Below are 15,182 nucleotides of genomic sequence, written 5' to 3'. Positions count from 1 at the left end.
CAATTATAAGAAAAGGACACAGTTGACGAATATGCCATAATAGTGGCATTTACTATTACTTAACTTGGATATCTAAGCAATACAAATCTGCTGATTACTATTAATTTTGAGCATTTCACAGGAAAACTATCTCACTTTCAGTATTGTACCTCCTCAGCTCTCTGGCCTAAATAATCATTAAGAGTATGAATAATGTGTGCTTAATGAGCCTTTTTAAATGTGGTCAAACTTAAATTCTAATGTACTACTGAGAAGTCAGGCATGGGAACTCAGTCTGTTAAAAGCTGACCACTCGTTTGTTATACCACCTCCTGCTAGGCAGAGACCAGAAACGGATGGTCATGCACTTGGTCCATATGATTGGTTACATAGGAAAATAGCAAGGTGTTAGTACATAGAAACATGCTCACCTTATAAACCGAAATTGTGTTGGTTTTAACATGAGTAAGCAGAATAAAAATAGTGCACAAACTGCAATTTATGATGGGTTGCATTGCACTGGCAGCTGGCTGACAGCTGCACAGGGATGCACTAGCTAGCTGCAATGCAATCATCATTTCGTTCTGTTTACCCATGCTTGCCCACTATAGTGCAGGAATATATTGGGAATCAGAGAGCCATACATCTGACCCCAGTGTTCCGCTGCTGGCCTAATGATACAAGTTCAATGGCAGCTCTGTGATACACTGACTTGGGGTGTGGTTACATTGCTTCAGGACTCTCAGTTTCATACAGTCTTCACTAAAAGTAAACGCTTTATCTTCTTGTAATTTTATGTTAACTAACATTTTTAATAAATTTACACAGGCAAATACAGTTCAAATGAATTACTTTTTAATTATTTAAATGTCAGACTCAAGCAGCACAGAAGCAGGGTCTTTGATCCATTGTGCCTATGCCGAACGTTGTGCACATCTTCCCTAATCCTACTTGCCCACATTAGCCCCATATCCTTTTATACTTTTCCTATTTCAGGTGCCTGTCTTAAGTGCCTCTTAATAGTAGTATTAGCATCTGATTTCATCACATCTTCTGCAGCTCAATATCAACCACACTCAATGCAGAAAGAACTCCTCATATTCCCTTTAAAGTTCATACATCTCACTTCAAACATGTGCACTCGCGTTTACTAATAGTACTAGCATGGGAAAAAGATTCAAATCATTTATCCTATTTAAGCCTCTCATTCTTTCATTTAACTTAATCAGGTCACCCTCAGCCGCCTACATTGCAGGGAAGGCAAACCCAGCCTATCCAACCTCCCCCCATGACTAAAGTCCTCGAACGTAGGCAGCATCCTGGTGATCTCCACTGCAATTGCATCCTTCCTATGGGGTGATGTAGATCTGCATACAATACTCCAATTGAGGCCTGTTCAGAGTTTTTTAAAAAGTTTCAAAAGATGCTCCAACTCCTCCTGATATTCTATGTTGCAGTCCAACTAGGCAAGCATGCCATATGCCTTCTTCACCAGCTTATTGATTTGCATATGAAATGTCTCTCTGTTCATCAAAATTCCTTTGGCACCCCCTGTCCTGATCTGTATACATCTTACCCTCATTTGACTTCCTAAAATATACCACTTTGCACTTGTGAAGATGAAATTCCATCTGCCAATGCTCTGCCCCACTTCCAGCTGATCCATACCATAGCCTTAGGCAACCTTCCTTGCTATGCGCAACACCACAGTTTTAGTGCCATCTGCAGAATTACATTCACATCGAAGTTTTTAACATATATCACAAACAACAAAGGTCCGAGCATTAGTTCTTCATATTTCAAAACCCTTCGGTTGAGGGACATTTGAAGATCATGAAAATGGGCTTTGGACAGTACAAACTATGAGAAGGCCATCACCGATAATAAAGTAATTCTACTACATGCAGTCTTGTAACGGTTTTTTTTACGGACTGCTTCATTTTGCAGAGGGACTACAGCAGCAAAACTGGCAAGTAGTTGGCAGCCCCACGGCTATGAAAGGCAAATGCAAAGGGGACATCTTGTGAGAGGCTTATGCAAGGCATGGGCCAAGTGTAGGACCATCCAACACTCTGTTGAATCAGAGATGGTGAAGACTTCCACGTTTTATCTATAGCAGGATAAACTTTAAGAATCACTCAGTACTGACACCAACTGGTAACAAAATGGTTTAGGTGATGCTTAAATGAATAACATGAGGAAGGTGAACACAGGAGATCTTGCTGATGATGGAAATCCAGAGCAACACAGAAAATGCCGGCAAAACTCAGCAAGACAGGCAGCATCTATGGAAGTGCAAAATCAATCAAAGTTTCCAGCTGAAACCCTTCATCAGGACTGGAAAGCACGAATAAGAAGGTGGGAGGAGAGGAAGGCGTACAAGCTAGAAGGTGATAGGTGCAACTGGGCAAGTGTGTAAAGGAGGATGAAATAAAAAGCTGGGGAGTGATTGATAAAGGGCTGGGGGAAAGGGAATCTGATAGGAGAAGAGAGTGGATTGTGCGAGAAAGGGAAGGAGGAGGGGAACCAGGGAGGTGATAGACAGGTGAGGAGAAGAGGTAAGAGGCCAGAGTGGGGAAATAAAGAAGAGGGAAGGGGGGAGGGGAAAGAAGGAAAAACAATACCAAAAATTGGAGAAATTGATGCCATCACGTTGGAGGCTATGTAGCTGGAATATGAGGTGCTGCTTCTGCAACCTGAGAGTTGCTTCATCATGGCAGAATAAGAGGTCGTGGACCGACATATCAGAATGGGAATAGAGATAGGAATTGAAATGGTTGGCCATCAGGAAATTCCACATTCTGTGAATGGAGCTGTGGTGCTTGACAAAGCAGTCCCCCATTCATTCTTGGGTCTCAACAAATGTAGGGGTGGTCACATCCAGAGCATTGGACACAGTAGACAACCCCCAAAGATTTACATGTGAAGTGTTGCCTCAAACAGAAGGACTGCTCGGGGCTCTGAATGATGGAGGTGAGGGAGGAGGTGCATGAGCAGGTTTAGCAATTCTGCCGCTTGCAGCGATAAGTGGCAGGAAGGAGATCACTGGGGAGCGATGAATGGACAAGGGAACTACAGAGGAAGCAATCCTTGTGGAAGGAAGATAGTGGGTGTGGGGGGAGAGGTCCCATTGAAGATAGCGGAAGTTTCAAAGAATGATGTGTTGGAGGAAGAGGCTCACGGGGTGGGGGTGGGGAACAAGAGGAACTCTATCACTGTTCAGGCGGTGGGAAGATGGGGTGAGTGCAGAAGTCTGGGCAATAGAGGAGATACCGGGAGCGCAGCATCAATGGTGGAGGAAGAGAAACCTTGTTCTTTGAAGGAGGCCATCTCACATCCTGGAAACAAAAAGCCTCATCCTGTGAACAGAGTTGGTGGAGACAAAGGAACTGAGAAAAAGGAATGGCATTTTTACAGGAACCAGTGGGGAAAAGGCATAGTCAAGATAGCCATGGGATTCGGTAGGTTTGTAAAAAGATATCAGTCAACAGTTTGCTTCCAGTGATGGAAACACAGAGATTGAAAAAGGGGAGAGGTATCGTGAAATGGACCAAGTGAATTTAAGGGCAGGGTGGAAGTTAGAGGGAAAGTTGATGAAATTAACAGGGGTGTACGAAGCAGCACCCATGCAGTCGTCAGTATAGCGCAGATCAAGAAGGTTATAAGTTCGCAAAACGCTAAATTTGTGTTTAACCAGGAATGTTCATACATAAACCGAAGGAGGTTTCATGCTCTGAGTACAAGAATGGGAAAGCAAGTATAAAGAGTTAATCTTTGGCTTTGTAGTGGTGTTCTTGTCCTTTTGTCAGAAAGTGCAGAGTTCACATCCCAGATCACCTCACTGACAAGGATACCAGAAAATGCTCCTACTGCAAAAGATTAGTCACCTTCATGGTGAGATTATAGCCATAGATAGTGTATCCATGTTAATTAGTCTGAGAATCTAGCCACTGTTTTATACTAGTCTCTAAACATAAATTATTGTTATTGTTTACATGTGATACTCAAAATGACAGCTATTTGACAAGCAACACATATCAAAGTTGCTGGTGAACGCAGCAGGCCAGGCAGCATCTCTAGGAAGAGGTGCAGTCGACGTTTCAGGCCGAGACCCTTCGTCAGGACTAACTGAAGGAAGAGCGAGTAAGGGATTTGAAAGTTGGAGGGGGAAGGGGAGATCCAAAATGATAGGAGAAGACAGGAGGGGGAGAGATGGAGCCAAGAGCTGGACAGGTGATTGGCAAAAGGGGATGAGAGGATCATGGGACAGGAGGTCCGGGAAGAAAGACAAGGGGGGGGAGGGACCCAGAGGATGGGCAAGAGGTATATTCAGAGGGACAAAGGGAGAAAAAGGAGAGTGAGAGAAAGAATGTGTGCATAAAAATAAGTAACAGATGGAGGTGGGGCCTAACGGAAGTTAGAGAAGTCGATGTTCATGCCATCAGGTTGGAGGCTACCCAGACGGAATATAAGGTGTTGTTCCTCCAACCTGAGTGTGGCTTCATCTTTACAGTAGAGGAGGCTGTGGATAGACATGTCAGAATGGGAATGGGATGTGGAATTAAAATGTGTGGCCACTGGGAGATCCTGCTTTCTCTGGCGGACAGAGCGTAGATGTTCAGCAAAGCGGTCTCCCAGTCTGCGTCGGGTCTTGCCAATATATAAAAGGCCACATCGGGAGCACTGGACGCAGTATATCACCCCAGTCAACTCACAGGTGAAGTGTTGCCTCACCTGGAAGGACTGTTTGGGGCCCTGAATGGTGGTAAGGTTGAAAGTGTAAGGGCATGTGTAGCACTTGTTCTGCTTACACGGATAAGTGCCAGGAGGGAGATCAGTGGGGAGGGATGGGGGGGAACGAATGGACAAGGGAGTTGTGTAGAGAGCGATCCCTGCGGAATGCAGAGAGAGGGGGGGAGGGAAAGATGTGTTTAGTGGTGGGATCCCGTTGGAGGTGGCGGAAGTTACGGAGAATAATATGTTGGACCCGGAGGCTGGTGGGGTGGTAGGTGAGGACCAGGGGAACCCTATTCCTAGTGGGGTGGCGGGAGGATGGAGTGAGAGCAGATGTACGTGAAATGGGGGAGATGCGTTTAAGAGCAGAGTTGATAGTGGAGGAAGGGAAGCCCCTTTCTTTAAAAAATGAAGACATCTCCCTCGTCCTAGAATGAAAAGCCTCATCCTGAGAGCAGATGCGGCGGAGACGGAGGAATTGTGAGAAGGGGATGGCGTTTTTGCAAGAGACAGGGTGAGAAGAGGAATAGTCCAGATAGCTGTGAGAGTCAGTAGGCTTATAGTAGACATCAGTGGATAAACTGTCTCCAGAGACAGAGACAGAGACAGAAAGATCTAGAAAGGGGAGGGAGGTGTCGGAAATGGACCAGGTAAACTTGAGGGCAGGGTGAAAGTTGGAGGCAAAGTTAATAAAGTCAACGAGTTCTGCATGCGTGCAGGAAGCAGCGCCAATGCAGTCGTCGATGTAGCGAAGGAAAAGTGGGGGACAGATACCAGAATAGGCACGGAACATAGATTGTTCCACAAACCCAACAAAAAGGCAGGCATAGCTAGGACCTATACGGATGCCCATAGCTGCACCTTTAGTTTGGAGTAAGTGGGAGGAGCCAAAGGAGAAATTATTAAGAGTAAGGACTAATTCCGCTAGACGGAGCAGAGTGGTGGTAGAGGGGAACTGATTAGGTCTAGAATCCAAAAAGAAGCGTAGAGCTTTGAGACCTTCCTGATGGGGTATGGAAGTATATAAGGACTGGACATCCATGGTGAAAATAAAGCGGTGAGGGCCAGGGAACTTAAAATCATCGAAAAGTTTAAGAGCGTGAGAAGTGTCACGAACATAGGTCGGAAGGGATTGAACAAGGGGTGATAAAACAGTGTCGAGGTATGCAGAAATGAGTTCGGTGGGGCAGGAGCAAGCTGAGACAATAGGTCGGCCAGGACAGGCAGGTTTGTGGATCTTGGGTAGGAAGTAGAAACGGGAAGTGCGGGGTGTGGGAACTATAAGGTTGGTAGCAGTGGATGGGAGATCCCCTGAGCGGATAAAGTCGGTGATGGTGTGGGAGACAATGGCCTGGTGCTCCTTAGTGGGGTCACGATCGAGGGGTAAATAAGAGGAGGCATCCGCGAGTTGTCGCTGTGCCTCGGCAAGGTAGAGGTCAGTACGCCAGACTACAACAGCACCTCCCTTATCGGCGGGTTTAATAATAAGGTTAGGATTAGTGCAGAGGGAGTGCGGTGCTCCCGATGTGGCCTTTTATATATTGGCGAGACCCGACGCAGACTGGGAGACCGCTTTGCTGAACATCTACGCTCTATCCGCCAGAGAAAGCAGGATCTCCCAGTGGCCACACATTTTAATTCCACATCCTATTCCCATTCTGACATGTCTATCCATGGCCTCCTCTACTGTAAAGATGAAGCCACACTCAAGTTGGAGGAACAACACCTTATATTCCGTCTGGATAGCCTCCAACCTGATAGCATGAACATCGACTTCTCTAACTTCCGCTAGGACCCACCTCCCCCTCGTACCCCATCTGTTACTTATTTTTATGCACACATTCTTTCTCTCACTCTCCTTTTTCTCCCTCTGTCCCTCTGAATATACCCCTTGCCCATCCTCTGGGTCCCCCCCCCCTTGTCTTTCTTCCCGGACCTCCTGTCCCATGATCCTCTCATATCCCTTTTGCCAATCACCTGTCCAGCTCTTGGCTCCATCCCTCCCCCTCCTGTCTTCTCCTATCGTTTTGGATCTCCCCCTCCCCCTCCAACTTTCAAATCCCTTACTCACTCTTCCTTCAGTTAGTCCTGACGAAGGGTCTCGGCCTGAAACGTCGACTGCACCTCTTCCTAGAGATGCTGCCTGGCCTGCTGCGTTCACCAGCAACTTTGATGTGTGTTGCTTGAATTTCCAGCATCTGCAGAATTCCTGTTGTTTGAGCTATTTGACAAGATTGATACAGACCATCCTTGGGTTGGTCCCTACATATGAACTGAGCTCCTCTATCATTATTAAATTCAAAAGTCTAACAAACACATTTTCTTACAAATAGCAGAACTCATTTCCTTTTTCTCTCCACTAGTTCCAGTTCAGTTTATTGTCATTCAAGCAAACAAGACCACATTCCCCCAGACCAAGGTGCACAACACAGAATATATAACTCACACACATAATACATGAAGTAATATTACCACAAATCAAGTAACAAATACTAAGGAGCGTTTATGACACAAGTTGAAAAGTAAAACAGTATAATGCTACTGGCGCTTCATACGTGATGAGATCTGGGCGGTGGTAGGGAGTTTGGTAGTCTTATGGCCTGGGGGAAGAAGCTGTTTCCCATCCCAGTAGTTGTTCTCTCCTATCAAACTTGTGCATTTTTGACAACAATTATTACAACACTGTGAAGATATAGTTATTGCATCACATGATTTTTATGTACTTTCTGACTTATCTGTTAAAACAGGACATGTTTCTTACCCAGGGATGGCCTATGTATCAAGGATAATTAAGTGGATAGAAGCTAGCACCTATGGTTTCTTTCTGAGAAAGAGCTCGTGTTGATTGAAAAGCTGAAGAGAAACATGGAAACTAAATGGCAGATTCTTATTCGTGGTCCTTTTAAACATGAATCAACTTCTACCCATCCTATTTCTATTTCTTTCAATCAATGTCATTGTAAGCAATGACAGTGATTGACCTTGCTGAATAAAACATGAATGCCTTGCAGAAGATTATAATTTGAGTAAATGCAAAGGAACTGAGCTGAGAATTTAATGAAAAGTTGAATTAAAAGCATAATTTCCACCTCTCCCTTACCATCCAAGTTGGTTCATTGGCAATGAAGGATCGCAGTAAAATATTTTAATGGCCAGATCAAAATCAATTCTGCTTCCTTTTATCTATTTGATAAAATATAAATGCTACTGTGCATGACAGCTTTCAAGACTCTATGCTGAAAGAGTTTATTCATGAGTCAGACATTTAAATGGCTGAGATGTATTTGAACTATAGTGCTCTTTAGTGTGACTGGTTTAAATGAATGTCCTTTGGTGACAGTCTTTAAGTTCTCTGTTTGGGATGCTATTTTCCACTGGCACATACTGACTCAATGACCTTTGCTGGCATTTAGCCTCTTCCATTTAAAAATTCTCATCCTTTCCCCCCTCTTTCCCTATAATCATCTCCAGACCTCATTCCTTCAGTACTCCTCCAACCCTCTGACTCTGTGCAAACTTCAGTCCACCTATGAGGGCAGGTCTTCAGCGACCCAAGTCATAACCTCTGGAATTTAGGACTTTAGCTACTCCATATCCTCTCTCATTTTAAGACTCTCCTTAAAACTCATCTGTCTGAACTCCTTCCCGATTATTCCTTCTGCAAGCACCCTTTTTCTTTGATTAAGTCACTGCATGTGCTTTAAGGAGAATTTCTAAGCTGAGGTGCAACCTAAATATCTCTCATCTTTCAACTCTGTGTCAGATTGAGTTAAAAATCGTGCAAGTGGAAAAAAAACACTGCACCATTACGTTCAGAGCTGCTGTGATATTGAACCTTGCTTGATTGCATTTGGCCGTGATCAGCCTACACAATTTACAACTTGTTACATACCTTAGCAATGTTGCCCCTAAGCCTTTGTAAAGGCCGGTAATTCCCTTGCTTCTGAGCAGCTCTTTGGTAATCTGCGTGGCAGTCTGTGGGGACTTGAGAGCAGAGGTAGCATGACTTGCACTGGAAACAGGGCTTCCCGAGGGGGAGCTCGACACTGCCTGCGCTGCCATCAGCTTCTGTTGGGCGGCTGCATGTAATTACAGAGAAAGTGGGTCAGGAGGAGCAAGCGGATTAAGCCAGATATATCACAGAGCATGTGGAGCATCCATCTGCACAACAGGGTATTTCAGCATTAATGACAGAAGTGTCAGAATATTGACTCTCCAACTGTCTATTTTCCTTATCTGTTTAAAGTGTCAAGTCAAGATGATGCACAATTCATAGTTTTCTCTTCGAAAGTGTGTGTGTGTGAGGAGGCATGTGGTTTTCAGCTATATCCTTAAATCACAGGCATCATGCAGTGAAGCTGTCCTGTAGTCTGACCTAGCGTCAATTTTCTGGGTGCCCGCCTACTATGCACACGTTACACCATTACTGACCCTCCCCACCCAAGTGGCCTCCAAAGATCGTCAACCAGCAGCAGCCTGAGTGCGCCGCCTTGGCCTCGGCCTCTCAGACACAGAGTCGGGTTGGATGGATGGCATCCGTTAGTCTCGCGAGACCATGGATCTACGCCTGGAAAGTCTTGTTTCAGTCTCTCCAGGGCACAGGCCTGGGCATGGTTGTATGGAAGACCGGCAGTTGCCCAAGCAGCAAGTCTCCCCTCTCCATGCCACCGATGTTGTCCAAGGGAAGGGCAAGGGCCGATACAGCTTGGCACCAGTGTTGTCGCAGGAGTTGCCAGAGTGGGGTTGAAAGCAACATCGGACTGCCTTAGAGACTCCAGCTCCGGATTTGTCCTCAGGGTTTACTCCCGAAGCCTTTCCCATAAGTGGACATGGCCACAAGGCAGCAGAGGCTTGAAATCAGAGTTTTCCCTCTCTTAGATGGACTGCCTTCCCAGGCTGACGAGCTCCATCTACCCGAAACAGAGTCGGAGTAACCGGGTGGCATGCAGCAATCCAGACTGTCCCAACACAAATGAAATAGAAGCAGCCACAACCTTAGCTCCCCATTTTCATTTTTGCATACAACTCCATCATTGCCTATTAGGTTCTTCAGTGACCATCACACCCAATTGTATGGAATTTGCACATTCTTCCCATGTCTGCATGCATCTCCTCACAGTTCTCTGGTTTCCTCCAAGATCTCAAAGGTGTACAGGTTGGGAGGTTAATTGGCCATTATAAATTGCCCCGGGGCATAGATCTGAGGGAAATTAATGAGACTGAGGTGAATTATCCTGTTTCTATTTTCACTTTGTTACCAAGCGAATAGGGAAAAGGCATGGAAACATGCTTCTCAGCCCACCGACACTGCTCACCATTAACTGTGGGCTGCTGGGCCTACTTCCATGCTGTATGTCTCTATCCCCTTGGTAACAAAAGGAAGCTAAAACCTGGCACTAAGTCAACAGGTCAAGACAAATTCAATGGGTCAAAAGACTTGACTTTTGAAAAGCAAATCAACACAATCACTAAGACTAGGAAATCTGCAGTTGCTGGAAATCCAAGCAACACACACACACACACACACACACACACACACACACACACACACACACACACACACACACACACAATGCTGGAGTCTTTTTTTCTGTTGATCAGTGTCAAAAAGCCAAATTAAATCCACTGTGATTCAATGTTGTTAAACAATAAAACATTAAAACTTCCAATGGGGGGTGAATACTTTTTAAATGTGCCCAAGACCTATTCACAGTACTGTTGATAAATAGTTAAACAAATAATACTCAGGCCTCAAGCTGTAGCGTCCTTGAAAGTGAGTCCGTAGATTGTGGAATCAGTTCAGTGATGAGGTGAGTGAAATTATCCACACTGGTTCTGTACTTCCTTCCCCATGGAGCCTGGCCTGGATGGTGATGATCTTTAATGCTTTATTGTGACAGCAATCCTTGTAGATGTGTGCAGTGGTGAAGACGGCTTTCCTCTGTGATGGACTGGGCAGTACCCACTTTTTTTTGTTGGCTTCTCTATTCTTGGGCATTGATGTTGGCTTTTCTATTCTTGGGCATTGGTCACTGGCAGGAGGCAGAGTGGGAATAAAGGGAGCCTTTTCTGGTTGGCTGCTGGAGACTAGTGATGTTCCACAAGGGTCAGTGTTGGGACCGCTTCTTTTCACCCTAGACCTGGACGAGAGAATTGATGGCCTTGTGCTCAATTCTGTGGAAGATACAGAAAACGGTGGAGGGGCAAACTGTACTGAGGAAGCAGGGAGCCTGCAGAGGACTTATACAAATTAGAACAACGGGCAAAAAGTGGCAGATGGAATACAGAGTAGATAAATGGGAGTCCTAGTGCAGGATTTCTTGAAGGTTAACTTGCCGGTTGAGTCAGTGGTAAAGAAGGCAAACACAATGCTAGCATTTGTTTCAGACAGATTAAAATATAACAACAAGGATGTCATGCTGAGGTTTTGTAAGGCATTGCTCAGACTACCTGTAGAAAAATGAGCCCTTTGTCTACAAAAGGATGAGCTGGCCTTGAAAAGGATCCAGAGGAGGTTCATGAGATCATTCTCATGATCCTAGGAATGAAAGAGTTTACATATGAGGAACGTTTGATGGCTCTTGGCCTGCATTCACTGGAGTTTAGAAAAATAAGAGGTGATCTCACTGAAACCTATTGAATATTGAAAGGCTTAGATAGAGTGGACATGGAGAGGATGTTTCCAATAGTGGGAGAGTCCCAGACCAGAGGGCAAAGTCTCGGAATAGAAGGTCACCCCTTTAGAAAAGAGGTGAGAAAGAATTTCTTTAGCCAGAGGGTGGATAATCTGTGGAACTCATTACCATAGCCATCTGTGGTGGCCAGGTCTTTGGGTATATTTAAAGCGGAGGTTGATAGATTCTTGATTCGTGAGAGCATCAAAGGTTACTGGAAGAAGGCAGGAGAATAGGGTTGAGAGGGATAATAAATCAGTCATCATCAAATGGTGGAGTGGACTTGAAGGGTCAAAAGACCTAGTTCTGGTCTTATGGCATTTTAGGATAAAAACAAGTCTGTGTACAATGGTTGGTGCCAGATCTTGCGTTTCCATTGGTGTTGTTGCACAATGAAGATCCTGTCTACCATGCTTCTGGATGGACAGAGAGGTATTCGGCAGGGAGAATCCTTCTGCAACTGCATTTGGATTTGACTTGTTTCTTTAAGACAGTCACAATTATGCCTTTGCTGAGGACTTGTAGCACACTCTCTTCCCAGATGTGGGAGATGAGTCTGCAAACCCGAGCCCGCAGCTCCTCTCCATCAGAGTTCCATGGGGATATCACGTGGACAGAGTCCATACTTACAAAGTAGTTCTGCAGGTCTTGTTGTTTTTAATTGACATATCTGTTAATTGTTTAATTGTTCAATCTGGGCTGGACAGAAGAAAGTCATGTCAAGGACAGTCTCTCAGTTAATGAGCTCATCAAAGTACTCCTTACAGAGGAAGATGACTCCTTCACTAAGTTTGATACACACTCCCCTCTTTTTGGCTTTCAGTGCAATTGGCCCTTGGGTGCTGATCACATGCGGAAGCCTTATTCTGACGCCATGCTTGGAACATGTTCTGGTCATTGCAGAGGGATAAGAACAGGGCCTCATGGGCAAGCCCACAACCTAGACACTGGGAAATGCTAGATTACAAACACGTCTGTACGGTGAGAGACTACAATCATGCCTGTCTGACTCATCCGTACTATCACAGGTACCGATCGTGATTGAGATCAATCACCACCCAATTCATTTATCTCCATCAACCCAGCCCCCAGTACAGAGCAGGAACAGGAAAGCTGCCACTAAGGACACTTCCTAGGCAGTGCCTCACAAACAACCAAGCAATCTCTAACCACAAGGAACCTTGGAAGGTCCAGCGTTTCTGGGTTGCCTTAGTATACATCACAACTATTTACTCTTGGCTTTCTATCACAAGACAACAGAGCTGGTTTGATATGAGTGACCAAACCTGGGAGTTAATTAAATACAAACACAACGTGTTCCTCAAAAACAAAGTAAAAAAATATATAGTTCTGCAGCTACATGAAGGTCAGAAAACCCCACCGGCCTGTAGAACTGACAGTAAATTGAAAGAGCTTAAGAGTTCCAGCAGCTGTTGATAACTATGATATGCACACTTTCTTCAGCTAAAGCCCAAATACCCACAGGCCTAGCCCACTGTAGGTGTAACATATGTGATTCTCTGATTTGCACAGTGGCCAAAGCTAAATCTGTATCTAACAGGAGACTAGCTATGATCTCCACAAGGTCAGCAAACATTTTGTATCACTGAAATCAAACTCTTCAGCTAAAACCCAGGCTGTCCTCTGCCCAGCCACTTGTTCCAATGGCCTTTTCACCACATCTCTTAGGTGCCCCCTCTGGATTTAAATGATTCTCAGTTTTCACCTTTTCTATTGAGACCTTACCATCCACAGCTGGAAGATTCGTATGCACATACTATCTGAGCAGAAATATTCCTGAAGTTTCATCGCCTACAACTGCCCCACATGCCAAAAATTCTGAAAGAAATCTCACAGCAGTTCAGGTACAATTAAAAGATAGAAAATGCAAGCCAGAAATTCAAAATCAACACAACAAGTTAAACATAAAACAAAAACTGGAAATCAGGAATGAAATCAAAGTGTTGGTCTTGCAGCAGAAACAGAAAGAGAAACAGTAAGACTTCAGATTGAAGAAATGAAGGTCTGACAAACCATGTTCAACCTGAAGTATCAACATATTATACACAAAATGCTAGAGGAACTCAGCAGGCCAGGCTGTATCTACGGAAAGAGTAAATAGTTGACATTCTGGGCTTTTTCCATAATGCTACCTGGCCTGCTGAGTTCCTCCAGCATTTTGTGTGTGTATCTTTGGATCTCCAGCATCTGCAGATTTCCTCTTGTTTCTGAAATATTAACTGTTTCTCTGCCCAGCCTTATGAGCAATTCCAGCACTTTCTGACTTGCAAATTGAATTCTGGAATACAGATCAGGCCTGAAAGAAAGGCTTTCTCTTTAGTTCCACTTACCAAGACGACCTGCATCCTGCAGCTGAATTTTCAACATCTCCATGGGTGTGGTTACAATAACCTGACAGGTCCCAGCACCACAGCCTGCCAGCATCTCCTTCAACAAAGTCAGCTTCTTCCTACAAAAGGAAGCAAAAAGGTAACAGTGGATTTCATAAGTGACACTGACAATTGTGACAAGCACAAACACTAGTAGCATACCAGACTTGAGAAACTTGACCAAGAATTTCGAAAAATGGGACCAAGTAATTTCTTGTAATTCTATCTTTGTTTTAAAAGGCAGAGAAATGTCAATTTCTAAGTTGCCCATTGTTTCCTTCAAAAAATACATTCAATGGGGTTTAAAGCTTTCCTGCATCATCGCTTGGTGCAATATCAGTGCATTTCCACCCATTATGAATTTCCTCTTCAATGTTAGATGGTTGATGTTTGTAGGGAGAGGCACCCTGTATTATGCAGAACTTATGCTGAACCAACAAGAAATAGTGACAAACAATGCATCCAGCCAATCACTCAACTTTCAGAAGTCTGAAAGTTGCCTTCATAATCTATATTTTGAAACATACTTTGTAAACAAAAAAATGCATCTTTATCACACCAGCATGAGGATGTCTCATACTAAGCAATCTTTGATTGGTTTAAGACAGAAAATGACTTGCATGTGACAGAACATTTTGAGCAAACAAGGTTATTTTAATGATCAGAAACCAAAACAGAAAATGGGCACGGCGAATCGAGCTGCTGGCTTACAGCACCAGCAGCTTTGGTAGTCTTGATCTTCAGTGATTGCTTGATCTCTACGTGGAGTTTGCACACTGCCCCTGTATCTTTTCTGCTGGTGCTTCAGTTTCCTCCCATGTCCCAAAGCCAATCAAATGGCCACTATAAGAAACTGCTCTTAGTGCAACTGGGTGGGAGAATCTTGGAAGGGTTGATGGGATTTTGGGGAGAATAGATCACGGACTAAACTAGTGGGGAATGAGACTGCTGCGAGCCAGTGTAGATTCAATGTACCAAATGGCCTCTTCTATATCATTGGGAAATATGGAAAGCTATTCAAGCAATGACACACAGAAGGTGCAGAGTCAATTAGGTCCTGGGTTTAAATGTCTAGGGCTTCATTTTTAAAGAAACACAGCAAAAAGGCACAGCTACAAAAAGAAATCTTCCATATGTTCCTCCGAACCATTCAACCGAAGGTCAATACCCAAGAGGAAAATACAGTGCTCAAAACAATGAGAGACTTGATTAAAAGTTGAAGTTACAAATCCAAAAGAAATCTTCATTACCTAAAATAGCACAACAAATCGAAACCAATCCTCAATATCCTGTGCTGTGCCTTGTGAGATAGTTTACAAGAGATCTTAAGGAGCAAGATGCTGAGATACATCCCATGATGCAGTGGGACACATCATCAACTGGGACATCATGTAATCTGAGGTCT

At 44.3% G+C, this 15,182-nt stretch overlaps 1 protein-coding gene across 5 annotated transcripts in view; it reads right to left on the bottom strand.

Moving 5' to 3' along the window:
• The window catches only part of slc25a22a (solute carrier family 25 member 22a), a 166,714-nt gene that overhangs the window by 26,289 nt on the left and 125,243 nt on the right, over positions 1 to 15,182 (bottom strand). For all 5 annotated transcript variants that reach the window (XR_011887753.1, XM_072272269.1, XM_072272268.1 and 2 more), the window contains 2 exons: positions 13,739 to 13,857; positions 8,606 to 8,792 (listed from right to left, as the gene is read on the bottom strand). Coding sequence is in view for 4 of the 5 variants with exons in the window: in XM_072272269.1 (XP_072128370.1) it covers positions 8,606 to 8,792; positions 13,739 to 13,857 (306 nt within the window). In the remaining variant the exon portion in view is untranslated. The remainder of the gene's footprint in view (positions 1 to 8,605; positions 8,793 to 13,738; positions 13,858 to 15,182) is intronic.

The sequence above is a fragment of the Mobula birostris genome, chromosome 11 (assembly GCF_030028105.1).
Source record: "Mobula birostris isolate sMobBir1 chromosome 11, sMobBir1.hap1, whole genome shotgun sequence".
In the NCBI taxonomy this organism is placed as follows: Eukaryota; Metazoa; Chordata; class Chondrichthyes; order Myliobatiformes; family Myliobatidae; genus Mobula; species Mobula birostris.
This window is presented reverse-complemented; position numbering and strand designations above follow the sequence as displayed.